Source organism: Aedes albopictus, chromosome 1, assembly GCF_035046485.1.
Source record: "Aedes albopictus strain Foshan chromosome 1, AalbF5, whole genome shotgun sequence".
Taxonomy (NCBI): Eukaryota; Metazoa; Arthropoda; class Insecta; order Diptera; family Culicidae; genus Aedes; species Aedes albopictus.
The window spans coordinates 332,511,412-332,539,354 of NC_085136.1; the positions used below are offsets into that span (position 1 = coordinate 332,511,412).

At 40.5% G+C, this 27,943-nt stretch overlaps 1 protein-coding gene across 3 annotated transcripts; it reads left to right on the top strand.

Moving 5' to 3' along the window:
* The first annotated feature begins 1,875 nt into the window (after window positions 1-1,875).
* Window positions 1,876-27,860, top strand: LOC134285788 (polypeptide N-acetylgalactosaminyltransferase 16-like). Of its 3 annotated transcripts, none has more exons than XM_062847350.1 (5): window positions 1,876-2,455; window positions 13,102-13,719; window positions 26,313-26,551; window positions 26,605-27,133; window positions 27,196-27,860. In XM_062847350.1, exons 2-5 carry the CDS (start codon window positions 13,373-13,375, stop codon window positions 27,821-27,823), a joined length of 1,743 nt encoding a protein of 580 aa, XP_062703334.1. In that variant the 5' UTR covers window positions 1,876-2,455; window positions 13,102-13,372; the 3' UTR covers window positions 27,824-27,860. The 3 variants fall into 3 exon arrangements, with proteins under 3 accessions (XP_062703334.1, XP_062703333.1, XP_062703335.1); XM_062847349.1 differs by having other exon boundaries at window positions 1,876-2,445; XM_062847351.1 differs by lacking the exon at window positions 1,876-2,455 and adding an exon at window positions 12,395-12,740.
* Window positions 27,861-27,943: the final 83 nt, after the last annotated feature.

Sequence of the window (27,943 nt, forward strand, 5' to 3'; positions counted from 1 at the left end):
AACTGAACGATTTGCTAACCAGGAACGGATTTACTCGATCAAGGCATGACTATTGTCTCTACACGCGAACCACAAGCAACGGAAGCATTTACGTTATCATCTACGTTGACGACTTGCTGTTGGTAGGACGTGACCTTTCGGAGATCAACGAAATCAAGAAAATATTGTCGCAGAAATTTGAAATGTCCGACTGCGGAGAAATCAAGCATTTTCTCGGAATCAAGGTATCCTATAACAGAGGAGAACGCACGATGGAGTTGTCTCAAGAAGCTGGAATCAATCGAGTACTGGAGAAGTTTGGAATGAAGGACTGCAATCCGGTAAAAACTCCTATTGAGAAGACTCTTCCACCGGTGACTGATTCAAAGGATTGCGTTGGACATCCGTTTCGAGAACTGTTGGGAAGTCTTATGTACATGATGCTTTGTGTGAGGCCAGACATTTGTTTTGCCGTTGGATACATGGGCAGATACCAGCAGAAACCTCAAGACGTACATTGGCAGTTGCTAAAAAGGATTGTCCGATATTTGAAGGGAACAAAAACGCTGAAGCTCAAATACAATCCAAGACAGAACGAATCCCCATTGACCGGTTTTGCTGACTCGGACTGGGCGACAGACACAAGTGATCGGAAATCTGTGAGCGGCTACGTGTTCAAAGTATACGGTTCAGCAGTATCTTGGAGCAGCAAAAAGCAGCAGACTGTTGCAACATCATCAAGTGAGGCTGAGTATATAGCTTTGAGTGCTGCTACATCTGAAGGCCTATGGCTAAAAGGAATTTTGGAAGATTTGAAGGAAATTGCTGCAGAAGACCCGTTTGTAATTTTTGAAGATAATCAAGGGTGTATTGCAATGTCGAAGAATACCGAATGTAAGCGTGTCAAACACATAGACATAAAACATCATTTTATTAGAGATCATATCAACAATGGAACACTGAAGGTTGAACCTATTGGAACCACTGATCAATTAGCGGATATATTTACCAAAGGACTGGATATCGGACGCTTCAAGACTCTACGGTTCCGCTTAGGATTGGCCGATTAAGAGGGGGTGTTGGCGATCATAGTAATCGGTGAATAGCTGACGTTACCCTAGATGTAATTTTTTCTTGTTATTCGTTTCCCAACTCTCAACCAATACGGAAGTTACCTAATAAAGATCGTTACCTGTAGTTAACCCTCAAGCTCTATTACTAAAAGTAATGTTTTGGTTTCTATTGGGATCCTAATGAGGTATCACATTTGGGACAAAACGCATTTCATTTGAATTGGTGTTAACGCAAAATTCTTACACGTCCCATCAATTTAATCGTTATCTATTTATTAAGGTGAATATATAACGAAGCCACACCTTGAATTTTCAAGGGCACATATCTGAAGAACCAAATGTCGGTTTGAGCTGAAAAGTTGATCGATTGGTCAACACCAGCGGATAACCAATCGATCAACTTTTCAGCTCGAACCGACATTAGGTTCTTTAGATTTGTGCTATTGAAAATTATAGGTTTGGCTTCGTCATATATTCACCTTAAGTCGGAAATAAAGCCAATGAGTCTGAACAAAAAATAACTTCAATCAATCATATTCTAAAGACATCCTAACCTGTAGGAAACAAATATGTAAGTTTTGTAAAGCATTATTTAACCTTTCAGGACGCGCGCCATTAAGCAACCGAAACGGCGCCACGCTCGCGCTGTATACGATGAGCGAGGTTTTTTGGTGGTGTTGTACTTTTTAAAACAGCGCGCGTCCTGAAGGGTTAACTATCTATAACACAAAACTTAATTTCGAGTAAAATTTAATCCATTTCGTGTTATTTTTTTATTTGTTAACAGAGCCGAATATGTCATAGAACACCGCCTACTGAAACAGTGAAAGCCGCCGTGCCTACGCTACTCATTCAGGAGCAGCTTGACCCCATTTGTTTACTAATCAGAACTTTCTACGGCAGAATCAATCCAGCAATCATCATTTCCGCAAATTAGTAGCACATCGCCGCCGCAGTAGGCACATTTGCACGTTGATGCAAATAGAACGAATGAATGAACGAACGAATGAACGAATCAGTAGGCGCCGGCCGGGCCGCACCGCACTGCCCCGCCTGCTGCGTGGAGCAATAAACGAAGGCACGCGTGAAGTTCGCCTACTTTCGCAAGCTAACATGGTCGATGGTTCATCAGTATCAATTGAGCCGGTAACGCGTTCAGTTCGAATCGAACGCAGCGTCTATTGTGCTACGCGAATTCCCATCGGACCGGATCAAACCGGGAGCTTATCCGCGGGCTACAGCCAGGTGGCTTCGGAACGTGACCGAGCGCGTGTGCCAGTGCATTGTTTAGCGGTGCCGATCAATCAATGGTCACATGTGATTTCCTGTTTTATAGGTGGTGCATTGAAGTGATGTTGTTTCGATAAATCGCCCATTAGCGGGGTGGTCCAATGTACGTACAGGTAACTCTTTTCACCGTGATTAGACTCTTATTATTGTTTTTGCTAATCATCGTAGTAGCCGGTGGTTTCGTATGTACCTGATTCGTACACTCAGGCAAAAGAACCTAAGATTATCATATGGTCTAAGTTATGAAATGGTCTTTAAACAATTCATAACGGCTAGAATGAATTTCATAAGGTCGGTTTATGACGCAGAATCGACTCACAGTTTGGCTTATATACACATTTAGCACCACGATGTTCTCAAGCGTCGATAGTCGCGTGGGTTGGGCACGAGCTCAGTGATCTCGACGTTCGTGGATCGATTCCAGTCTGCATCATTTTACGGTTTTTCTGTTCTTTTCATAAGTTTATCTTATGTAATTAGGTCATAATAAGCATGTTCAATTTTCATAAGGTATTCTTATGGCATCCATACTTTATAGTTATGGCCAAATTTCATAAGGTATTTTGATGAATTTCGGTAGTTTACTTCGCTGAGTGTAAGTAGCAGCCACAGGTAAAGGTGCGCTCGGCTAATTTCGGGGTCTTCTGCAATCGCAAAAACCGCGACCCGGCGCCTAACAGTAATAATGGCCCAGTCAGTGCCTGCTAAGATTGCGGCGAAACAGAAACAAAGAATCCCCAAAAACAAGCGGTGGCAGTAGGTAGTGGTCTTCTCTTCGCTGCAATGTGAGTCATTTTTTGGCTTCGCGTAAAATATTCGTGCGGTGCGCTGCGGCAAGGTCAGCTATCGATCCGAAGCGGTGGCACAGCCATCAACATCAACGTGGGCCTTCCCGTATGACGTGATTGGAAGCTCGTCGCTTAGGGAGGAGCCGGGTAAAGTGCATGACATACTGAAAGGCTTCACACCAAGTAAATTCATGTGAAGGGTTAAACCGAAACATTAATGTTAGTAACACTTACATATGATAGTTAAGTGATGAAAAGCTTGCTTTAGGCTTAGTACAGCTATTTCAGAAACATGTGTACACATACATTTAGACTAGGGAAAATTAAAACGATTAGAGTTAAATTTTCCGACATTTCGGCCCTTTGTATTTGACCTTTCTTGAGGGTCAAATACAGGCGTACCTAGATACAGTTAAACTTCGATATAACTTGTAACCAATGGTGTGTCTGTCTATCCAAGATTTGTGAGTGGTAGTCAACTCCACTTCTTCGATCGTCTCACCGTAGACTTCGAACGTAATGTCGTCAGCAAAGCCGACAAATTCGATTCCCACCGGGAACTTTAACCTCAACACCTCGCCGTACATGACATTCCATAACACCGGACCTAGGATGGAACCTTGCGTGACTCCTGAGGTTATGTGAAAGCACTACCGAGGCACCTCTGTGTTGTAAACTAGTACTACAACTTCTAAGTAACTTCCGAGAATCTTGTAAAAGTACCCGGATATCCCCAAACGCAAGAGCGCATCAGCTGGTCAACTGGCGCTATTAAACGCATTCTTTACATCCAGAGCCACTACTGCACAGTCGCGAATCCCCCTTCTCTTACGCTCAAATACCTTCCCGGCGGTTTTGGTAACCGACAGGATAGCGTCTTCGGTTGACCTCTTCTTCCAGAAGCCGTACTGGCTACTCGAGAGACCCGCCGTGTCAATCAAGCATATTGGTCTATATGCCGACGGGTCTCCGGGTGGTTTCCCCGCCTTTGGCAATAGTACCAGGCTCTGCCTCTTCCAAGCTTCTGGGAAAACTCCCTCGTCCAGGCATTTCTGCATAGCTGACCTGAACGTCTCATGAGCCTCTGCAATAGTTACTTTTAAGGCCAGGTTCGGAACTCCGTCCGGACCTGGGGCCTTACCTACACTAAGGGACTTAGCTATCCCCGCAAGTTCCACATCGGTGACCCTCTCCTCATCGCCAGCTACAGTCCCCGGCTGTCCTACGAAAGTAGGCCAAGTACTAGGATCATGACGTGGAAAAAGCCCCTCGATTATCCCCTCCAACATCCCTGGAGATTGCTCTGTAGGAGCCATTACACCTCTCGTCTTGGCCATCACGATCCTGTAGGCATCACACCACGGATTCGCATTGGCACTCTGACAGAGACCCTCGAAGCAGACCTTTTTGCTTGCCCTTATCTCGGTCTTCAGAGCGGCTTTGGCAGCGGCAAACACCACCCGCCGTTCGTTTCGCTCTTCCACAGATCGTGAACGGCGGAGCGTCTCCCTAAATACCCCTTCGTCGAAGCATGATGTCTTCCACCTGCGAGAGCTTGACTTTGGCCTAACCACATTTTCCTCAACTAAGCTGCCTGATGTTGTTGCAGTCGATACCGTAGCGAACCACCAGGTGATCGCTGTGAGTGTAGCTATCGTCTACTCTCAGGTTCGAACTACTTGTTAAGCCTCCACTACAAAAAGTAACGTCAATTATCGACTCCGCACCGTTCGTACTAAAGGTACTCTTGGCCAGTAAGGCCAGTGTCTCTAGCAGGATCTGGCCCCGCTGTTTCGTGAAACGGCTTCCCCATCCCATGGCCCAGGAATTAAAGTCGTCACCGGCTTTCGCACCGTTAGCACAGTCATCATACAGTCACCATCTGCGTGAACTGCTCGATCGGCTACCGTGGAGGCGCATAATCGCTACAAAAGAAGATCCCGTTTATCTTGGCAACCACGAAGCCCTCATAAGTAGTAGACACCACCTCCTGGGGTATTTACCCGTCGTCCATATCGTCGCCATTTTCCTGGATCCATCCGCGACCCAATTGCCGTTACCGGCGGGTATTCGGTATGGGGCCGCTTTGATGGCGATATCAGTTGTAGTAGGCTATAAATTATGTATCCTTGAATAAACGTCACTTGTAATTAGTACACCACTGGAAACACACCTGTTTTGGAGTCTCTACATTGGCGACATTGGATGGGATCACTTTGAAGAGAATTGTTACTGCTGTTAGCTGAAAATCGTTGGACACACAAATGCAGAACCTTGAGTGACCGGAGGAGTTTTTTCTCTTCAAATAAACCACTGGCGATATTGGATTCAACGCTGAAGGAAGGACCGAGGGAAGGATTGAGTGCTGAAGGCAGGAATATGCAAGTTAACTGGCAAATGGAACACAGAGGTCATCAAGTGATAGACCGCCCAAGTAACACAACTTGTTACAATAGTGTATATAATACATGGTTCATACAAAAGTCCATGTTCTGTTTCGAATATGGAAAACGTATTTTCGTACGCTTATATCACCGAAAAAGCGCAAAAAATGGCGGCTTATAAAACATCATTGATGATACTGAAGATGTTTTTCAATACATTATTATAACATAAAATTAAGTATAGAACATGTTCTCAACAAACATCGTAAATACTTACTTGTTGTTATCAGAAGAATCATAATTTTACAAACGCAAATAAATCTGACACCTATCATGAGCTTCCAAGTAATGGCTCAAAAAATTTTACGCCTACAAATTATCGCCAAACATCGTCACTATGCCTTAATTCCATGTGCCATTTAAAATTTATTGTGTAATAAACACATTTGCTTCTCATGAATTCATTCGCCTTCCGTCGGATTGGAGACAAGAAGGAAGGTTTTTGTTTTTTATGTGCTTTGTGTGAGATTTTCAAACAAATTTACAGACTTGCAACATGGTGGCTTCTTGCTACAGTACCGTCAGGATGTTTCGGAATTCTATTTTCAATAATCTTATATTGATGATGTTCTTTAAGTCTGTAGAATTTGTATACGTTATTATTTTGCAAATTATATAATTTAATTTAATGTTTAAATTGTTTCAGATGTATAATTATTGGGGGAAACATCCGTAGATGAACATCAACAGGCTGTATATAGAAATGGTATTGTGAAACTTTTTAGCAGGCACTGTAATTTGTCTGACCTGATAGGGAAGAACTCAAACTATTAGAAATACGTTTAAATTACAACTGTTGTACATCTACATAACATGTTACCACTTGAATTGATTGAAATACATTGGAAAAACATCATAGTAACGTATTTTAAACATTCATTTCAAATGCTGCACACAACGATGTGAAGTTTGGTTTTGGATAACCTGTTTTGAACATTGTTACAACAATAACAAAGTTGGAGTGAAATTTCGGGGTCTAATGAAAATAATTCATTGTGGAATGATTCATGGCATCAAAAATAGTGTAAAAACTGTGCTTGTAAGCGAGATTTAGCCGACACGTAAGTACTCACAGTGATTATATGGTGACAAGTGACATTTAAGCGAAGTTGAATGGTGGCTTCTATCTTTCGAGCCATGGCAACAGTGACATATGCCAAGTTTTCTATAGAGAATATACCCGTTTAGCATACTCGTAGCGGGATCAAAGCAAGCATAACATAAAAATGTCGAGTGCTATTTTAATTAATTTGTGTTGTATTTTCAAGCAAGCAAGTTTCATAAATAATGCTCAAGTGCGTGACATGATAGCGAACTGATAAACTTGTAAGTTAACGTATTTAGTACGTAAAAATAACGTATTTATAACATGTTTGCATCCAAAAGTTATAACTAAGTGTTGCTAATGTTTTACATATCTTATTTATTTCAAGGAAGATGATGGTTCAAATATCTTGTTTAATCAACGTTAAATTTACGTTACTCTGGCTTGTAGTGAAGATGATAAGATTTTTCAGTAGCTTGTTATTGCCAAACATAGTTAAAACATGATTTCAACACAAGATGTGTACAGATACAGATATAGTACTATACTATAACATATTTTTCAAATTCTATTTTCAAAGATGTTTTCTGTGTTACTTGGGCGATGTGGTTAGCGAAGCAGTTCTGGCAAACAGGTAGTATTTTTATTATTTTATTCAGATGGGTGTGTGTCGCTGAACGTTACTCCACCCACGTCATGCCCGAATTCCGAGTCAGCCATTGCGTGATTTTGCATGACATTGTTGTACAGTGTTGTTGCTAAGCAACAGAAACAGATAACTAGATAGTTTCGTTACTTTGCTAGGAAAGGCGTTTAAAGTGCAATTATTGGGTACAGATTGGTAAAAGGATAAATTTTGATATGTAATTCCATTCCCAGGATTGGAACAATAAATAAATAAATCTATGCTTTCAAAATTCATCGCATAGACTTGCTAATATTCCAATATATTGTGATTTCATACACATCTAAGCTTGTCTGTGCCATCATATACTCCAGTCTTAGAGTAGTCACTTTTGTCTCATTTTTACTCAACTAAAAGAGGTATATTGATAATGACTGAGGAAAATCGGTTTTTAAAGCTCGGTTTTCACGTGCTCTACTATTAAAAAAAATACATCGCTAGAGCTGTGTTCAAATAAGCAAGCTACTTTCAACGTGTTGTTCGATACGCATCAGTGCGAATAAATGTAGGGTTATCATTGAGTTTGTAGAATATAGTAACTGCTGACACGGATTTACTTTTGTAATATGCAACTGTGTTTATATTATTTATCGTTGCTTGATTGCACTTCATTGGGTTCTTCCAGTATAAGCAAATAAGTTAGAATTGTATGGTTAAGAAACAAAATCAGATTGATTTTCAATGTGATGTATATGATTGCATGATTCAATCAATTGATTGCATGTGAAGTAAATTTCTTGAAAACATTGACAAAGCTCTACTAAGTAATTCGTGGATGTTACATAAATATTTAAAATGGATTTTAGTTCATTATCCAGGGCTACGCGGATCAACTGTTTGATTCATTATCTTTCGATAAATACTTATTTAAATCGAATAAATTAGTTTTAGTTGTATTGATTCAGAGGAAGGTTTTGGACGTAAGAGCATTTCCATTTGAAGCTATCAGGTATAATTATTTGAGTAACGTTGACGCTATCATTAGCGTTACGGATTAAATTTGTTAGTGTTCACAATAATGTATTTAAATAAAGCAAATCTTCATGGTAATTTTTGGAACTCAACTTTCTGTGACCTTCCTGTTGGAGTATATAACGAGTATTCAGAATTTCAATTTCATGATGAAACGGAAGTACTAATTATGCATATTTTAACTATCATTTTAATGTATTTATTACTCGGATTCTGCAATATATGGGCCCTTCAAATATAGTTCATCAGCACATGAATAAAGGTGTTTAGATATGATCCAGGTTACATCCATATGATTTTTTTCTGAACATAGATTATAATCACTCCACCAAACGGCTTGCAATTGAGAAAAAAAAAGTTCAATATCCATAAAAAAAAACTTTCAATTGGGTTGTTTATTAAATCAAAAATTGACATTTTCTAAAGTCTAATCAAAACAGCTCATTTTTCTGAGTCTGACGGGATTTCATTGCGTTTCAATATTTAACCCTTTGATGGTTATACAAACAAAACAGTTTCAATTTCCGTGGATAGAAAGCATTACAGTTCAATCGATAAGTTCGACCCGGTAAAAAAAAAGTTCGCCAAACAAACTTTAAATGCATTTTAAAAATAGTTCCCGGGTACCAAAAATAGTGAAATTTTGGATCTCGACTAATTTTTGGGAGGAGATTTCCATTAAGAAATAATATGAACTCCACTAAAGAACCCAATTATTACTTGCGGGATTGATCATAGAAGGTTAAGCTGAAAAGCAGGTACGATAGGAAGAAGACTAGGAAAAGGGAATATGATTTCCCAAGGCTATGTGGGAAAAGTACAAGAATGCAGACTCTCGATTTTAGAGTGAAATATTAAAAGTATACCCATGATAAAAATTTTGATTATCTTGTTTCTCAAAGTGAAAATTTCAAAGTCTTAGTCCACTTAAAAGTCTACCATTAGATTTGTACTTTTGTAATTTATTTACAACATCACGTCACCCTGTTGGACAGGCCATATATCAGGTCACTGAAAACAACTTGTACAACAAGTACAATTTCAGTCCACCTATGGTGAAGGGAGATGCATAAGAAAATGTTTGATACAATTTATTGCACAAAATCTTTATTACAAAGACAAAGGCGATTAAGACGTAAGAGATTTGTCCTAACAAAATCAGATAATGGTACGAAACAATGTGTGACATATTTTATCAGAAATAGTTTGACACATTTGTCTTAGTTACGTTCCGATAGTAGAAACACGAATATATCTTGAATAACTAAGTAGAGAGTAAAGGGAATACTTCAAATAATTCCGGTCTACTTCTCCGTAAGAAACGAAGAGGAACATCCTGGTCCGTTTCTGAAAAAGGATCGTAGGGAGATTGTGTGAATTCAGCCCATTTCTGGAATGAAATGAAGGAAAAGCACAATTGTCCAGTCCGATTCTGGTAAATAAGCAGAGAGTAAAGGGAACGAAAAACGATTCCGGTCTACATCTCCATATGAAACGAAGGAGATTTGAAGATCTCGGTCCGTTTCTGTAAAAGGAACGAAGGGAGATTGTGGAAATTCGGACCATTCCAAGTAAGGAATGAAGGAATAAAACAGATCGTCCGGTCCGCTCCTGGGTAAATAGAAGAGAGTAAAGGGAACACTGATTCCGGTCTACTTCTCCATATGAAATGAAGAGGAAAACTAATCCTGGTCCATTTCTGAAATAAAGAACGAAGGGAGATCGTTGAAATTCGGTCCGGTTTAACAAACAATCGAAGGAATAAAACGAATCATCCAGTCCGATTCTTGGTGAACCAACAGAGAGTAAAGAGAAAAGTTGGAGTGATTTCATTCTACATATCAGTAAGAAATGAAAATAATACAGTAATCCTGGTCCATTCATGAAAAAAAAAACGATCGTGGAAATTCGGTCCGGTTCATAAAAGAATCGTAGGAATAAATCGAATCATCCGGTCTGTTTTTTTTTTGTGAACAGCTAGAGAAAAGGGGTACACATTGAGTTTTTCCGGTCTCCATAGGAAATGAAGAGGACAATGCTCCTAGTCCATTTCTGTAGAAAGAACGCAGGCAGGTTGTGAAAAATCAGTCCGATTCAAGTGCGAATGGAAGAAATAAAACGAATAATCCAGTTTGATGGTATGTTGGAATATATCATTGAAATATTTCAAATATTGGCTTGTGCTAGAAATAGAGATAATAACAGTTATTAGCAGTGACTTCATGAATCTAAACTGCTTAGAGATTTATGCAATATATTGGTTCATACAAGTCCTGATTATTATGATTATATATTATAATAAATGGAATTCCAAGTCTAATTACAGCAAACTAATGAATGAAAGTAATTGCAATGAAAAAGAGGTCTGAATGGTAATAATGGAATTATTGAAATAAAGAAGAAATAAGTGAATGGCTAAGTATACTAAGATAGAGAAAGAAATATGTCTTAGTGTTAAAATAATAATTATTTATTTTGTTTTCCATCAGATTGAAGAACGCACATTTACCATAGTCTAACAACATGACACGAAATATAAGATGTTATGAAGAATCCATGGAGGTGCAGAGACCATCAAATAATATTTAGTTACGTCAGATAGTATTCAATCAATCGTATCAAAAAGAAGAATTTCATAAAGACAATTTCGTAGACATCCCTATGACAGTAATTAGTTTAAAATTATATCAAATCATTATTTTTATTTTATTAAAGATAAGGAGAGATGTAGTAGGCTATAAATTATGTATCCTTGAATAAACGTCACTTGTAATTAGTACACCACTGGAAACACACCTGTTTTGGAGTCTCTACATCAGTCTCCCACTCAGAAACTGCCTGACATAGCAGATGCTGATCTGCAGCACAGTGGTTCAGGTTCAGCTGCGTTACCTGTACTGCGATTTGTTCACTGCGGCATTCTTGAAGGTCGGACACCTTGGACCACCCGTTGGCGTTGAATGCCTGTTCACGGATTTCCCGGTACAAGTCAGACAAATGGGTGGACTCGTGCAGCCTTGTGCTTTATAGTCTTCGGTGCCGCATCTCCTACACAGTTTGCTCCTGTCAGGGCCTTTGCGGTCCCATGACTTGCGTCCTGATTCCAGAGACCTGAAACTTGATTCTCCCTACTTAAACGGACTTTTAGGCATGTCGCACTGTTGCCGCAGTGACGAGCTCTTCCGCTTCGATGACCTCGTCTAGGTTTTTTTTGCCTTCAGAGTCGCCTCTGCTGTAAGAGCCCTCTCCTCTTCGCCAAGGACCTCTTCAGCCAAACTTTTGTAGGCGGCGCCGTTGCGTTCCTTGTCACGCTTCAGCTCTAGCATCATTTTACCCGTACTAGTACGTCTGATACTGCGCACGTCGGCTCCCAGATCCACAAGCTTGGCGTCGCTTCACATCGCCTTCAAGACGTCCAAGTACTTCGACTGACAATCGTGCTTTGCACCTAATCTTTTACGCCTTGTTGGTTTGGTGTCCCTGATCTCCTCGACCTGCGGTTTTTCCTGCTTCCTCTTTCACTCGACTTTCGTCCAAGGGGAGTCCACCCTTTGATTCACTCTACACTTTGGTTACTGAGAGCCTACAACGGTCACAACCTCCTGATCCCTTCCATCTGGGACGGGCTGGCCTGTTCAGGCCCATCCTTCCCAGCTTTTCGGGACGCCCGGCTGGGGTTCGACTTGCTGGCATTACTCAGATTCTATAGTTGCTGTGGAAGATTCTCATGAAATGCTTTCAGGTATTCCTCCAAAGGTATCTCAAGGGTTTCTCAAGATTTCCTCCACAGATTACATGTAATATTGTATCAAGACATTTTGTCCAGTAAAGAAGAATTTCTTCTAAAAATCTACAGTTGTACCTACTGCCTATGATCGCATAACTGTCCCATATGAATAGGAAACCCAGCAAACATGGGACTGATATGCGATCATGGGCAGCCTATACATTTTTAGTGTTATGTTCTTTTTTTTTTACATCTACATCTATGATCTTTAAAGTACAGTATTTCCATAAACATTTCGTTTTGCACCGATTCCCCATCCCATTTCGCTCACTCGCGTTTTCGTGGAATAGTTTATCGCTGGTTGGTGCTGCTGATAAGGAGAACATCTCGAATCAATCGAACAAACGCGCGGACGATGACTCGTCATCGCCAGGTTCCCATGCGCGGATTCTAGTTTCGCGAGATTGCCCCACAATCACTATCCGATGTTTATTGCATGATGACCGCGACGTTGAACAACAATGAAACCATTTGTTCAGATTCAATTGAAAGGCGTGAAGACCGGCAATTATGTAGTGTTGTAGCACCAACAATCAACGCAACGCAACGGAGGAGAGTGCAATTGGTTTAGGAGACACGGAATGGTGCAAATTGGCTTCAATTGGACCTTGGTTCAGTTGTGCCGCGCGTCGTCCGACGCAGATGTGTCCAGATAGCCAGATCACAGATTGCTGATTGTGAGTTTGCTGCAAATTGGCATGCTACTGAACATCCTAGCTGGACCCCTCAAGTCGATTAGAACACATCTTAGACATTTCAACGCGCTTAGACGCATAGCGTATACAGTTGATGAGTGGAACGCGACGGAAATTGTTTTCTCTGTATACGGTACAGAACAGAACCAATAATTGCGAAAACATAATGTTTTTGTAAACATAAGCTATAATAGCTAATAACTATGAATAACTCATTAGAACGTGTGATGTTAGCGGATCAGCAATGATTCAGTAGTGTCGATTGAACAATAAACAAACTCATTTTTATCAGTTCAAACTGTACAATAGACTTTTCATGCTTCTTTTCTACGTTTCGTTGCAGATAATCGAGAATAATCCTACTTATTAGAAACAAAAATAAAACGACGCCACAAGAATCCCACTCAATGCGTTATCGCACCCGACTGTAACCCCGAAAGCACGCAAATCGGCACCAACCAACCAAGCCAGATAGAGATTAGCCGTCGTCACACGCAGTGCCACGCTACCGACCGACCGACCTAGCCACATGGCCTTGCTTCCGCGGTGACCGCGGGGCGTATCAACCAACTATCAGTCACTCGCGTGTCGTTCTTGAACCCGGCGGCGGCAAAATGAAAATTTTCTTCCGCAAAAAGTGCGGCTTTCTGGTGATTTTGGTGTTTGGGCTGCTGTTTATCTTCTGGAACAACGTCTACCTGTTTCACGAGCCGCAGATCAAACGGAAAGTGGACGACCTAAATCAAACCGCCAGTCTGGCGCGGGTCTACAGCAGCTGGAACGAACTGAGTAGGCGCGTGGTTGTTGGCGGTAATGCAAGTTCGAACTACGACGAAACGGCGAGATCGCCGTTGGCGACGCCTGCTTCGACCAATGGCACCTATCAGCGGCACTACTTCAATCTGGAGCTGAGCGATCGGATTGGCGTCGATCGGGCGCTGCCCGACACGCGACACGCAAAGTAAGTTTGGCAAAGTATAAATCGCAATTGAGTGTAATGGCTGCTTGATTGGTAGAGCTTTTCCTTACCACAACATACTTGAAGTCTCTTTACTAGTACCGTATTTTTGAAATTTTTCTTGTTTTTTTTATATTTTTACTTGAAAGAAAAAGATTTGATATTAGAATAATGGGTCGAATTTTAAATTCATTTGTATACCTACTTATGTACGTGTTTTACAACCTACATAGGAAAAGCAATAACCAAAAAAACGTGTTGATAAATATTCAGAACATGCTAAAGGTATCTGTCTTCCATTCCGATGGGTCCAGAAGCTTTCCGTAATGGAAATTTTATTGACTTTTTTTAAGAACGAAAACGATATAATGAAGCAAAATAGTCAATGGCATGTACAAAATTCCTTTTAAACTTCGGAAACATTTTAAGTCACCCAAATGTATATGGTTTTTACAGAAGCTTACGTTTCCTTACGATTGCAACATCCTTAACATCAGGGCCGGACTCACGGCTAAGACATAGGTAGAATTTTGTCTAGAAAGATATCTGATTTGCTCCTATTAAAAAGACTCTAGCTAACTGACAACTTACCTCTCTGGTCTTAGGGGGATTCCCAAAGAAATTTTTCCAAGGAACCGCCGCAGCATTTTTCAAAGGGTTTTTTGAAGGAAAACATTGAAAGTTTTTAAGAAATTTTAGATATTTCTGGAATTATTGAGAATTATTCGTTAACACTCTTTTAAGAATGTTATCTATAAGACATCATGAAACTCAATCATTGTCGCCACAACAACCCTCTTGTATGGATTACCACGCTTTAAGAGTTCTAGTTTCGAAAAATAGTAGGGAGTTTTTCAAGAATGACTGTACAAAATTAGTCGAAAAAGCATCTACTGGTTTCTTTGGTATTTCCTGCAAGTGCTTTTCCGGGAAGAAGTTGCTTCAGAAGTTCCATCAGAAGTTTGTCAGGAAATTCTTCCGCATTTCCCAAAAAAATGTTCCAAAAGAATATCTAATGAAGAAGTTCTTTAAGGTATTCATAAAGGGCTTTCAGAAGGAACTATTTCCCCATGAACTACTGAAGCGAATCCCGAAAAATCTTTTGCAGGAATTGCCGAAGCAGGTTCTGAAGGGTCTTGGATTTTAACGGATACGCAGTCTCCCCGGTTAAACTCATCAATCGATCCGACACTTTAGCAGGATATCTTGTAGGAAGGAACTTTTAGATTAATTGCATAAAGATTTCTTGAAGTGTTTCCATGAAATACCAAATAGACATGTGCGCCGAAGCACATTCCACCGGTGGCGGCGTAATTGGCGTGATTTTTTTTTTTGAATTTTATTTTCGTGATTTGCTTCCACTAGTTCGTCAAACTCAACGTCAAAGTTTCTGGATCCAAAGAACAAATTTTGCCTTTTTTTGTGCGTAAGGAAATCATGGGTTGTAACAAAAACTATGCCCAGGAGAATTTTGCTATAATATTTTTAGAGATTCCTTGAAGACGTTCTTCAGGAAATTTAGAAAAGATTCTTCAAAATCGCATACCTGTTCTATGGATATTTCTAAAACTCTTTATAGACAAGTGTTGCCATGGTAAAATCAGAGCTGGTCAACCAAGGTTTCCAAATTACAGCGCCCATATACTGGTACGCCCCCCAGGAAAATCATTTTCATTTTCATTTTCATTTTGCAGCATTTGGTGGGGCAATGAGAGCGCAAGTCAGTCCAAAGCCGATGATAAGGAGGGGTAATGGCTGAATAGTCTTTGCTGACCACATAAACGCCATGGGATAGGAAAAGGGTATTTTGGTGTGGGATTAGGGTGTTGGTGCAGACTTGACGATATCAATGCTATTCAGATGCAAAATAACTTTAAGGCTCAATAGTGAATCGCATACCTTCCAAAACCAAAAAACAATAATCCACAAAATACCAAGCAAGTCATAGAAAGAAAAAGCGCCCGATTGTTTATTTTGTCAATTATAACAAACGGAAACTTCTACCCTCTCCGACTCGCCAGTCACCCCGGAAAAAATGTCCCTTCAGTTCTGGAAAATATATTATCCCCAATTAAGCCTTTAATCGAATTCTCCGCGTGGTCTTGTAGTACCCCTGCTAGGTAAGAATCAGTCATTGCCATACATATTAAATGCTAGACATGACCCCATGGATAGCATTTGCATATGTAAAAGCTTTGCTGATGTGACTTTCCTATTAGGCAATTCTCTCATCTCATGTTTGTCTTCAAAACCTTATCAAGCTTAGAAAATTGAAGTTGATAAACAATACATTACAAGGTTCGAATTCCCATAGAATGAGATCATTCATTCGCACTACAACACCATAGGAGATAATACCACATTGGCTGATTACAGTACGAATGTGAAAAATCTCCCTTTTCCCCCTATCCGCAACCCGGGGACGCGCCCTGTTGGATTTCGAAAGCCTCGGAGAATATTACAAACCTTCAATGGCATTCCCATAAACTAACCCTCATTGCCCATTCAGGGGTCTGACTGGGCCTATTACCCTCCCTCAGTTTGTAATATTCTCTCCAACTTGGAATTATATTTTCCCGGCACATAAATGACTTCGACAAATGTTCGATATACTATGCAGCGTCATGATCAGTATAACTATATCAGATGACTTGGAGATCTGATTCTTACAGAATTGTTTGCCATTGATTATACATTCAGCTATTCTAATCATTACTGCAAAGGCCATCGACCACATGCCTGAAATCAAAGCTTCCTGGAAGATATAATCCAAGCCCAGGGTACGCCCCCCAGGAAAATCACTTCAATATTGAATCTTAAACGTGGAACATTTTTAGAACATCATATGCTGCTATCGTCCGGCAGCTCAAAATTCAAGATTGTTTAATAAAAATAGAGTCTATCTCTAGGAGTTGCTAAGAGATTGCTACAGAGTTGTCTCCAATAATTTCTCAAAGAATTCTGCATCCCTTTTAATGATTTCAGCAAGAATTCTTCAAAAGAAGCCTCAAGGAGTTCCTTTGCAATTTCCGTCAGGATTTTTTTAGATTTTTCCAGGAATTCCGTAAGAAATTTCTCCAGAAACTCTCTTCTATATACATCCCGGCGTTTCTCCAGTTTTAACCCAGCCATTCATCAGAAAAAATCAATTCCCGGAGAAATTCCTAAACAGATTGCAGAAAAGTTCCTCTAGCCAATCCTTCAGAAGTTTAACCAAAGATAACTCCAGTTTTTTTAGTAGTTCCTTAAGGATCAAATGAGAATCGCATATCATCCAAAACTGAAAGAGCACTTTTCTCCAGAATGACGAAATAGGATACAAAACCAGCGTGTCCGATTGTCATAATTGACTAAATAAACAATCGGACGTTCTTATTTTCTTCGATTTGTGGCTCTTTTTAGGAAAAAGTGCTTTTTTAGTTCTGGTACATTTGGCTTTCTCAATTGAGCCTTAAAAAAATCTTGCAGGAAATTCTTAAGAGGTTCCTCTGAATTTTTTGTTTGTAGCTCCTACAGAGGTTACTTTCTGGAGATTTTTACGGAGATTCTCTCAGGCATTACTTCAGACGGGCTTGGTGGTCTAGTGGTTATCGCTTCTGATTCATATGCAAAAGATCCTGGGTTCAATCCCTGGCCTGTCCCTTTCATCCTACTTTGTATCTTTCTATCTCTTTATCCCTTTCTCTTCTCTACATATACAATTTATGTGTATTCATAAGTTCATAACCATCGCTAGAACAGAAACAGGTTAAAAAAGCCGTTTCCCTTCCTTCCAACTTGCCTAACACAGTGTCAATCTATCATATAACGCCTACGAGTTATGCAATCAAGTGAACTGTGTTGCAAAATCCTTAGAGTAATAAATACACTAATCTATCACCTTACGCCTGGCATTCACGCACCAATGTGTGCACCTATTGCCAACCATATCCCACCAACACTCCGACATCCGCAATTATTGCAATCCGCAATCATTACAATCATCACTTTCTTCCCCTTCCCTACATTGACCTGCAACCTGACGTGACAAGCGCCATTGTCGCCCAAAATAGAAGATCACCAACGCTCACACACCGAAGATGCCTGCTAATCCCCGGCAGAAATATCTCATTGGTTCCTTGTGTGAGTATAGCTGGTCTGGCGATACTGGAATAGCATCCACGGGCATTCAATCAAGCTCAAGCTCAAGATTCTCTCAGACATTCCTTCACAAATTACTCTAGAAAGCTCTTAAGAAATTTTTCTAGAAGTTCCTCCAGGGGAGTATGTCAGAAGTTCATCTAATATTCCCCCAGGAATATTCTCTTGGGATTTATTAAAAATTTTCCTCAAGGATTTTTTCATTATTTTTTCCAGGGACGCTTCAGAAGCCCCTTCAGAGATTCCATCTGAAATAACTTCCGGATTTATTTCCTGGGAGGGACATCTCAAGAAATTCTTCATGGAATTCCTGCAGAGAAGTCTCCAGATTTCCAGGCATTCCTTTAGAGATTCCTTCGAAAAATCCAATTTCTTTAGAAATTAAATTTAGTGATTCCTTCTAGGATTCCTCCAGATTTGTTTCAAACAGGGATGAAAACACTAACTTGTACTAAGATACACTCACTTGATATTATTTCAGCTCAGAAGCCTGCCAACAAAAAAACAGTGTTTGGGGGACTTTCACCCTGCAGTTTTATCTAAAAGTTCATCGGATAGAGTAAGGGTAATTCATAGTCATTCATAGCTCTGCCACGAATTTGGTATAAATGTGCGACCCTTACTTCCTTCGACAAATTTTTAGATAGAACTACAAAGTAAAACCCCTCCATACACTGTTTTTTTATTGCAGGCTTCTGAGCTGAGGGAATAGCAAATGAGTGTATCTGAGTACAAGTGAGCGTTTCCATCGCTGGTTTCAAATTTCTGCAGGATTGCCTCCGAAAATTCTTCTAGCGATTATTTAAGAAAATGATTAAGGGACTTTTATGCACTTCTACCTTCAGACAATTCTTATATAAACGCCTCCAGAAGTATCTACGGCAGTTCATCCAGGGTTTGTTTCAGGGCATACTCCAAGAATCCCTTCAGAAATGTATTCAGGGAGTTATTCAAGAACTCTTCAAATACCTTTGTCTGCAGTTTCTGCTGAGATTCCTGCAGAAATGATTTCAAGGATTCCTTCGAATGTCCTTTAGAAATCTCTTCAGGTTTTTTTTTTCAGAAACTTCTCCAGGAATTTCTCCTTGAATTCTTCCACAAGTTTCTGGTAAAATTTGATGAATTCCTCCAGAAGGGAATCCTCCAGGTATTCCCCAGAGATTTCTATAGTAATTAATTCGGAAATTGATAAGGAGTTTTTTCAGGATTCTCGTCAGGAAATATTCAAAAAATGAAAGTATTGGAATTTCCAGAGGTATCTCCAGAAATTCCTTTAGAAAATCCTTCAGGGAATCCTTGAAAAATTTCTCCAGTATTTTTTGTATAATTTGATGAAGTATTTCTATAAAATCCGATGGAATATCTGCTGAATATCCCTGACAAAATTTCCCAAGGGATTCCTGGAGAAGCCTTTGGAAGAATTTCCAAAAGAATCGCTGGAGAATTTCTGAAAAAGCTCTAGATGAATTTCTGTTGAAATTCTCTTGCTGATATTTATGGAAAAAAAACCCTTAAACTACTGAAGGATAGTCTCGAAGAAATCCTAGAAGAAGTTGCAGAAGAACATCGGCGACGGCGGCGCGACACGGCGGCGCACACGTCTAGCCAAAAACAAATGCAGGGAGAGTTTCCTTCTGGAGTTATAAATATTCAGCAGACAGTAAGGGGGAATTTTCTAAGTAATTTTTAGAAAAATGTCATAAGAAAATTGTAACTGCCGACTGTTCAGTAGGGGGTGGGGTCTCCAGTTAGCCTACACTGAACGGCGGCTTGCGGTGAAAATTACTATTCTGAGGGTCAATTTAAATGCACAACGCCACTAAATTTGTGCAGACTGATTTTCGTTTCAATTCAACAGAATTATGTTTTCAATTTTACCATGGACTCGATTTTCAATTAAAAAAAGTTTCTTTGCGCAACCGGATCCGAACCAAGAACCTCGACATCACCAGGCTCGCACGCTACCACTCGGCTATCGAACCGGTTGATGGGAGAAGAAACAAAACGCACACAAGAAGCGTTGGTGGGTCGATGATCATGTTTTGCCATGGTAAATTTAAAAACATTGATATGCTTGTCATTACTGCAAGCCGCATTTCAGTGTAGTGGTTAAGGCTATGGATCGTCAATCCGCAGACGGCGGGTTCGATTCCCGTTCCGGTCGGGAAAATTTTCTCGACTCCATGGGCATAGTGTATCATTGTGCTTGCCTTACAAGGTACAAAATTCATGCGATGGCAGGCAAAGAAAGCCCTCCAATTAATAACTGTGGAAGTGCTCAAAGAACACTAATTTGGAGAGAGGCAGGCCAAGTTCCAGTGAGAACGTAGAGCCATACAGAAGAAGAAGAAGAAGCTCAGTAGGGGAGCCTTCCTGAGACTCCCTGAAACAACACCTCAGGGTCGGCATGCTTCTCGACCACCTTTCTCCGCCACACAGTGTACTCCTCCAGGTCTTCAACGATGGCGACGTGCACGGCTAGTTTTTTTTTTGTCTGTATTAACGAGATTTTTAACCCTAGGCTAGTTCATCTCGGGACCCACGCTTTACTTCCCTTCCGAAGGAAGAACCCACATTTTGTGAGTATGTCGGGAGTGGGATTCGATCCCAGGTCCTCGGCGTGATAGTCTTGTGTTCTAACCACCACACCAGGTCCGCTCCACTCGCTCCACTGCACGGCTAGTGTCTGTCGGTTCTTCTGTGGCCTTACGGGGTGGCGAAGCAACGCGATGGCGGCATTCGCAGGCCCTTCTGGACTTCCGGCGGTTGTTGACGGACTCGGTCAGCGGTGGAACACTCCGGATCATCCCAACGTAGGGGGGGGGGGGACTTGAACTTCTACAGAACCGTAGTTCTGTCCAATAACAGCAGGGTTCTGTTGTCTTTCTTCGCTTTGCCACTTTTCACTTATCCTTTAACTCTTTCTTGGCGGGTATGAAACGTGTGGAACTTCCGCACTACCTCAACCTTTCAGGTTGGCGATTCTTTTGTAAGTCTCTTCAAGAATTATGGAGTCGAATGTAGATGGTTCACTGGCCTCCAGTATTCGGGCAATGACCCAAGACATTCTATTGTCGTGCCCGTTAGCCCGTTCGTGTGCATATCTGCTTCCATCTTGGTTCAGCGTCGGCCACCCCTTTTAGGCTACCAAAAGGATTTCGTTTTCCTTCTGGTGGTGGGTTTCGGAAGTAGCGTGGATGGTGGCATAGTACGGTAGTCTACTAAACTATGGACTAACAGTAACTGACGGAGAAAACTGAACGACACTTACGGACACTACCTGCACTATTTTATAACAAAACACGATACAAATTCTAACATAATCTCTCCACACTGAACTGCGAACACTTACAAAATGCTTGAGAAACTTCGAATAGCCGAGAATTTCTTGTTTCGCTTAAGAAGGAATTAAAAAACAAACTTCTGGAAAAGCTACCAAAAGAACTCCTGAAGAATTTCCCATGAAAAGTTCAGATGGAATTAGTGTTGTGGAGGATGCCGTGTTGTACATGCCGAAGGAATTTTAGTAGGAATTCCAGTGCTCCTCGAGGAATTCTCGTTTCACTTATGGAAACATTTCTATGTTAACTCATGGAAGGATTCTCGCAGAAGTTTCTGGAGGAGTTTTGTATGAAGTTTCTGGATAAATTTGTAAGATTACTAATGAAGGAGCTCCCGACGGAACTTTTCCAGAAATACTGAAAGCAAGTTTTGAAGGTTTTCACGAGGGAAATGCTAGAGAGTTCCTGAATTTACCCAGGAAATTTTCATGGATACTTTGTAAGTATTCCTGGAAAGAATTCCTGCAATATCTTCTGAAGAATTACAGAAAGAATTCCTGCTAATAATCCTAAAGAAATTTCTAGAGGAACATCAGAAGAAAAGCTGCTAGTGAAATGTCTTCAAGGAGTTCTTACAGGAACTCTTGGAGGAAATGTCGAAGTAAGCTCTAACCCTTTGAAGCCTGAATTTTTCCAAGCGTTACTATGGAACTTTTTCTACGTTTTTCTGTTGTTTTGGTGCTCAATTGAATTAAAAGGGTAGAATATCATGCAGAATATTTTTTCTGGATATCCTAGATCATCCAAACTGTTCTTCAGTTTAGATCCTAAAGTCTACGGGTGTAACGGTAACTTCTTTCATTATACAAATCGATTATTTGTAATCTATCATGTCCAGTAAGTCTTCTGAAAATTCAATAGACTGTATCGGATCTGTTGGGTAACTTCTTTTATTGTACAAAGCTACTATTTGTAATCTATCATGTCCAGAAAGTCTTCTGCAAATTGAATAAGACTATCGGATCTGTTTGGATATCCTAGGACATCCAAATCGTTCTTGAGATTGCACTATAAAGTCTACGGATGTAACGGTAACTTCTTTCATTATACAAAGCTACAATTTGTAATCTATCATATCCAGCAAGTCTTATGAAAGTTCAATAGGCAGTATCAGATCAGTCGGGATATCCTAGGTCATCCAAACTGTTCTTGAGTTTAGATCCTAAAGTCTACGGGTGTAACGGTAACTTCTTTCATTATACAAATCTACTATTTGTAAGCTATCATGTCCAGTAAGTCTTCTGCAAATTCAATAGACTGTATCGGTTCTGCTGGGATATCCTAAGTCATCCAAACCGTTCTTGAGCTTACACTCTAAGATCTACGGGTGTAACGGTAGCTTCCTTCATTATACAAAGCTACGATTCTATCATGTCTATCATGTCCAATAAATCTTTTGAATTTTCAATGAACATCATAAGATCAGCCGGGACTATCCAAACTATTATGATGTTTGATATCTAGCATCTACAGCAATTGGAGTTTCTGTTTTGGCTATATAGAGTTATGTTGCATAATCTATTATACTTACTGGAGCTCACAAATTATAACCAGAGACTAAAACATAGCTAAATAATCAAAAAAAAAAAATTGTGTAACATAACTATCTGAAACGAAATCGCCTCATGTCACAGTGGTTGTTTTGATCAACTAAGCTTCATAACAGTAAGGAAGCCCATAATATCACAAAAATATATAACAACGCTTATTGTTCCTTCAACTACTTTGGTAAGTACAGTGGATTATGTAGCACTACTAAACGTAGTGGCAAAAGCTGTTATCACAAGTGTAGACCTGAAGCTATTGTCTCCAGAGTAGTGTTGTTGACCTGGAACATCTCAAAACTATCTTGAAATGATTTATGATATGCCAGGGCGATTACAGATTACAGATTACAGTCATAATAATATATAGTAGACTTCAGATTGGTCCAGTCACCGTGATTGATTATGAAACGTTACTCAGTATGACATATATAGCTGATGTTACGAGTGTAGGCCTGAAGTTCTGAACTCCAAGATAGTTTGGCTGACCTGGAACATTCGTATAGCGTCTCTAAATGACATTTGAGATTTCAAGAGCTTCACGGATCTCAGCAGATTATGCTATGCTATTATTTATGGTGAAAACACATAAAGTGATTCTTGTAGATTTGAAGGACTTCATTATAGAACAATTTGGACAAACCTGAATGTCCCAAAGATTTATAATAAACAAGTAGACTTGATATTGGTCCAGTAACCACCGATAAATATGCAACGTTACTCAGTATAGCAGATACGGCTGTCGTTACGAGTCTAGACCTGAAGTCCTGAACTCCAAGGTAGTTTGGCTGACCTGGAATATCCCTGTAGTGTCTCTAAATGACATTTGAGATTTCAAGAGCTTCGTGGATCCTAGCAGATTATGCAATACTATTATTTATGGCAAAAACACATAAAGTTATTCTTGTTGATTTGAAAGACTTCATTGGAGAACAGTTTAGACAATCATGAATGGCTCTAAGGTTTGTAATAAGCTAGCAGACTCCAGATAATTCCAGTAACTGCGGTTGATTATTCAACGGTACTCAGTATAACAGATATGGCTCTTGTTACGAGTGTAGATCTGAAGTTCTGAACTCCAAAGTAGTTTGGCTGACCTGGAATATCCCTATAGTGTCTATAGGGATGTCAAGAGCTTCACGGGTCCAAGTAGGGTATACAATGCTATTATTTGTTGCGAAAATACATAATATTATTCTTGTAGATTTGAAGGACTTCACTATAGGACAGTTTGGAATACCTAGAACATCCCAGAATATCAAACACCTTTTGATATTCTTGGCAAAGGTTAAATGAATACATATAAACATAACCCACATCCAAGTTAAGCTTTTAGATCAACTGGTATGTCAATTATTTCGTTTCTCCAAATTTCATGGTGTTCAGGATGTTCTAGGTTGTCAATGAAACCCCAAATAGAAATATGCCCATTTTTCCCTGATAGAGGACTCAATTTGCAGCAACATTACCGAAAATAGTATTCTGTTTTATCGAATGGGTGAATTTATACAGCCGTTTCTATGTTGGGGTCATATATGAACCCTCCGGCTTCAAAGGGCTAAAGAACATTCCAAATGAGAGCAGAGTTTTCGAATTTACTCTTAAAAAATAAATTATATGGAGGAATTTTCAATGAAAATCTTGTAAAAATATCCGAAGGATCTGTTGAAGAATTTTCTGAAAACTTGCAGGATCTACCGAAAGAGCTCTTGATGATTTTTCCAGAGGAACTCCTCGAAAGATTTTCGAACACATCAAGCAATATCGGATAAGAACTGTCGGAAGAAATTCCCGAATAATTCCCGAATAAGCTGCTGAAGTAATTTCTAGTGGAACTTTTGTAGACACTTTCGGAGAAACTTCTGTAAAAATGTTCAAAAGATTTCTTTGATATTATATTATAGAAAATTATTATAGATAAATTCTTGAAAAAAATTACAAGGAATCTTATGCAAAATTTTCTAAGGAACTCACAGAAGTACGTCTCAGAAAAATGTTCGCAGGAGAAAATGTTGAAGGATCTCCTGAAATACTGAGACATTTTCCTGAAGAAATTTCCATCCACTAGCTGTTCCAAGTGGTACTGTGAATACTTGAGCGAGGTCTCTCAGAAAATGATCTATACAAATTCTTCTAAAAGAAATGAAGAAACTTCTGTAGGCACTTTAAAACATCCAAAATCAATAGTTTTCCACTTCGAGTAACTCGGAGTAGGGGTAGGCGGGGCAATATGGACACCCTAAGGTTTTTGCCAATTTTACCTGGCAAGATGTCAAAAAAGTTTAGTTTTTTGATACATGTATCCTTTTAAAGTCTATTTAGCATCTATTGCATAAGAATGCTCACGAAAAAAAATGATTTATCCACTTCAAAAAATGTTATGAAAAATGTTAGTTTTTCATGACCGTCTTCAAGCATACGGGGCAGAATGGACACCCCCATGGGGCATTATGGACACCATGAGACTTTTACGAATTTCGTACATTATTTACACCTATAAAGTAATTTCATTACGAAACAACTATTATGGATGAATAATACACCGAAGTAGTTCATTTTTGTTCAGTTAATTTAATTTCAGGCTGTTTTGGATAAAGCTTCGTTTTTGTCGGCATGTACAGCTGTGCCTAGAACAACTATTTTCCACTGCTGTCATTTTTTGACCAATTTGTTTCACCCTATGTCTACTATAGTGAACTTTTAACCGAAAATATACTGAAATCGAAGAATTTGGTTGGTTTGTGATTTAGGTTATGTTTTTCCCTTGCAGCTTCTTTCAAAAAGGTGAGTGTCCATTTTGCCCCGGCAGCAGAAGATATTTCCAAACTTGATTTTTGATATAATAAAGAAGAAAATATAAACATGTTAAGCATGTACATACAGCAAAAGTACTTGCATATGTTCTAGAAATATCAGGTTTTAATCGGCCTGCAATAAATTAATCACTAAACCTTATTTTAGATGGTGTGAAAATTATAATTTCCATGCACAAAAAACGGAGGACGCAACTTTTTCGTGTAAAATAAAGTATAATTTTAATTTCGAATGTTTCTTTCCTGATACTACGTTTTAGACAAATGGACTATATTCTCCATTCATTATAAGTTCAAAAAAGTTCGCATATTTCAAAATATTGAGGGTGTCCATTCTGCCCCGGGTGTCCATAATGCCCCGCCTACCCCTACTCCCGAAATATCAATTTTATTTCGAAATTCTTATAAAACATTGAATAGTTGCTTCCGAAACTTGACCAAGACTAAGTACATGGTCCCATGTAAAGACAGGGTGCAAAGTGCCGCGAATATAAGTAATTTTCAATGGGATACATAGGTTGAACATGCTCGAAATGGCTGCATCCTGCTCTTGCACGTTTGTTGAATGGGTAAGAGCAGGATGCAGAAACTTCGAGCAAGTTCAACCTATATTGTCGAACAGGACTATTGTTAAACGAACAAAATACGGCAGACTTCATTGGGCTTGACACGTAGTGTGAATGTCTAAAGATAAATAGCGAAAAACAATATTCACTTCTTGGAACCCATGTCTTAAACCAAAATCTTTCTCATTACAGCTGCCATACCCGGGAATTCCTAACCTCACCCGGGCGCACCACATCTGTGATAATCACGTTTCACAACGAGGCCACCTCGACGCTTCTGCGTACTATCGCCAGCGTGCTAAAACGTACCCCACCCGAGCTGCTACAGGAAATCATTGTCATCGATGACTGCAGCTCGGCGCTCGATCACGATCTGGACTTCCTGAGCCGGATTCCGCTGATACGATTCCACCGGAACTTCGTCCGCGAAGGTAAGTGATTGCCTGCGGGAAGAAGAACTTCATCCCTCGACCACTGAAGCCAGGCTTGATCCGTTCCAGGAACATCGGGGTGGCGTACGCCAGCGGAGACTTCGTCATCTTTCTGGACAGTCACTGCGAGGTGAACCGCGGATGGCTGGAACCGCTGGTCGATCGGCTGACCGTGGATTCCACGGCGGTGCTGAGCCCGATCATCGACATCATCGATGCGGACACGTTCGAATACCGGCCGAATTCGGCGCGCTTGCGAGGTGGATTCGATTGGAGCCTGCGGTTCCGTTGGCTTCCGGTTGCAGAGGAGGAACTGGAGCACCGAAATCATGACGAGTCACTGCCGTTCTTTAGTCCGGCTATATCTGGAGGGGTGTTCATAGTGTCGAAGGCTTTGTTCCAGCAGCTCGGGGGGTTCGACAGTGGGCTGGAGATTTGGGGCGGAGAATCGTTGGAGTTCTCGTTGAAGGCGTGGCTCTGTGGCGCCCATGTGGAAGTAGTTCCATGCTCCAGGATTGGACACGTGTTTCGCCGGAAGCATCCGTATGGGTTTCCGCTAGGAAGTGCCACCACTTATTTGAAGTAAGAGGCGACTTGGTTTAAAACCCTCACTTGTAGACTACAACGGTCATTGTTCATTTCAGAAACACCAAGCGGATCGCCTCCGTCTGGATGGACGAGTTCCAGAACTTTTTCTACGAGACCCGGCCGGAGGCGAACGGACTCTCGGTGGGATCTCTACAGCAAATGAAGGATCTAAAGCGGCGACTGAACTGTCGAAAATTTAGTTGGTACATGCAGAATGTGTTCCTGGACTTGAAGTTGCCCAACGAGAATAATGCCGCTTTTGGCCATTTGAGGCACGGCGAGCGGTGTTTGGATGTGAAACCAAAGTACAAACGGTCCCGGAAGCGAAGTCACCGTCAGCATAGGCTCTCTCAGGGAAATGATGTCCTGTTGGTGGAGTGTAGCCGGGACGATGCAGACGGTGCCACCAAATGGTCCCTGAACAAGAAGTCCGGCCAGTTGAGTACGGATTCGGGGGCGTGTATGAGTGTGCGGAATGGTATGGTGCATCTGGAGCAGTGCGAGGACGAAGATGGAAATCAGCAGTCGCAGCGGTGGGAGCGGAAGGGCGGAACGCTGGTACACAGTGAGACTAAAATGTGCCTGGAAAACCTGGTCAGCGCCGATGTGGGCGTGAGTGAGTGCCGTAGAGGAGCTCCTAGTCAGCTGTGGAATTTCTCCGTGGAGATACAGCATTTGAAATGAGTTAGTTAGGTAGATAAATAAATTGATTTTTTTTTAATATTATTGTTGATGAGTATGATCCGAAATATCCACTCGCTGAGGAACGAAAACGGCCTATGACTCGTAGACTACGAGTCATAG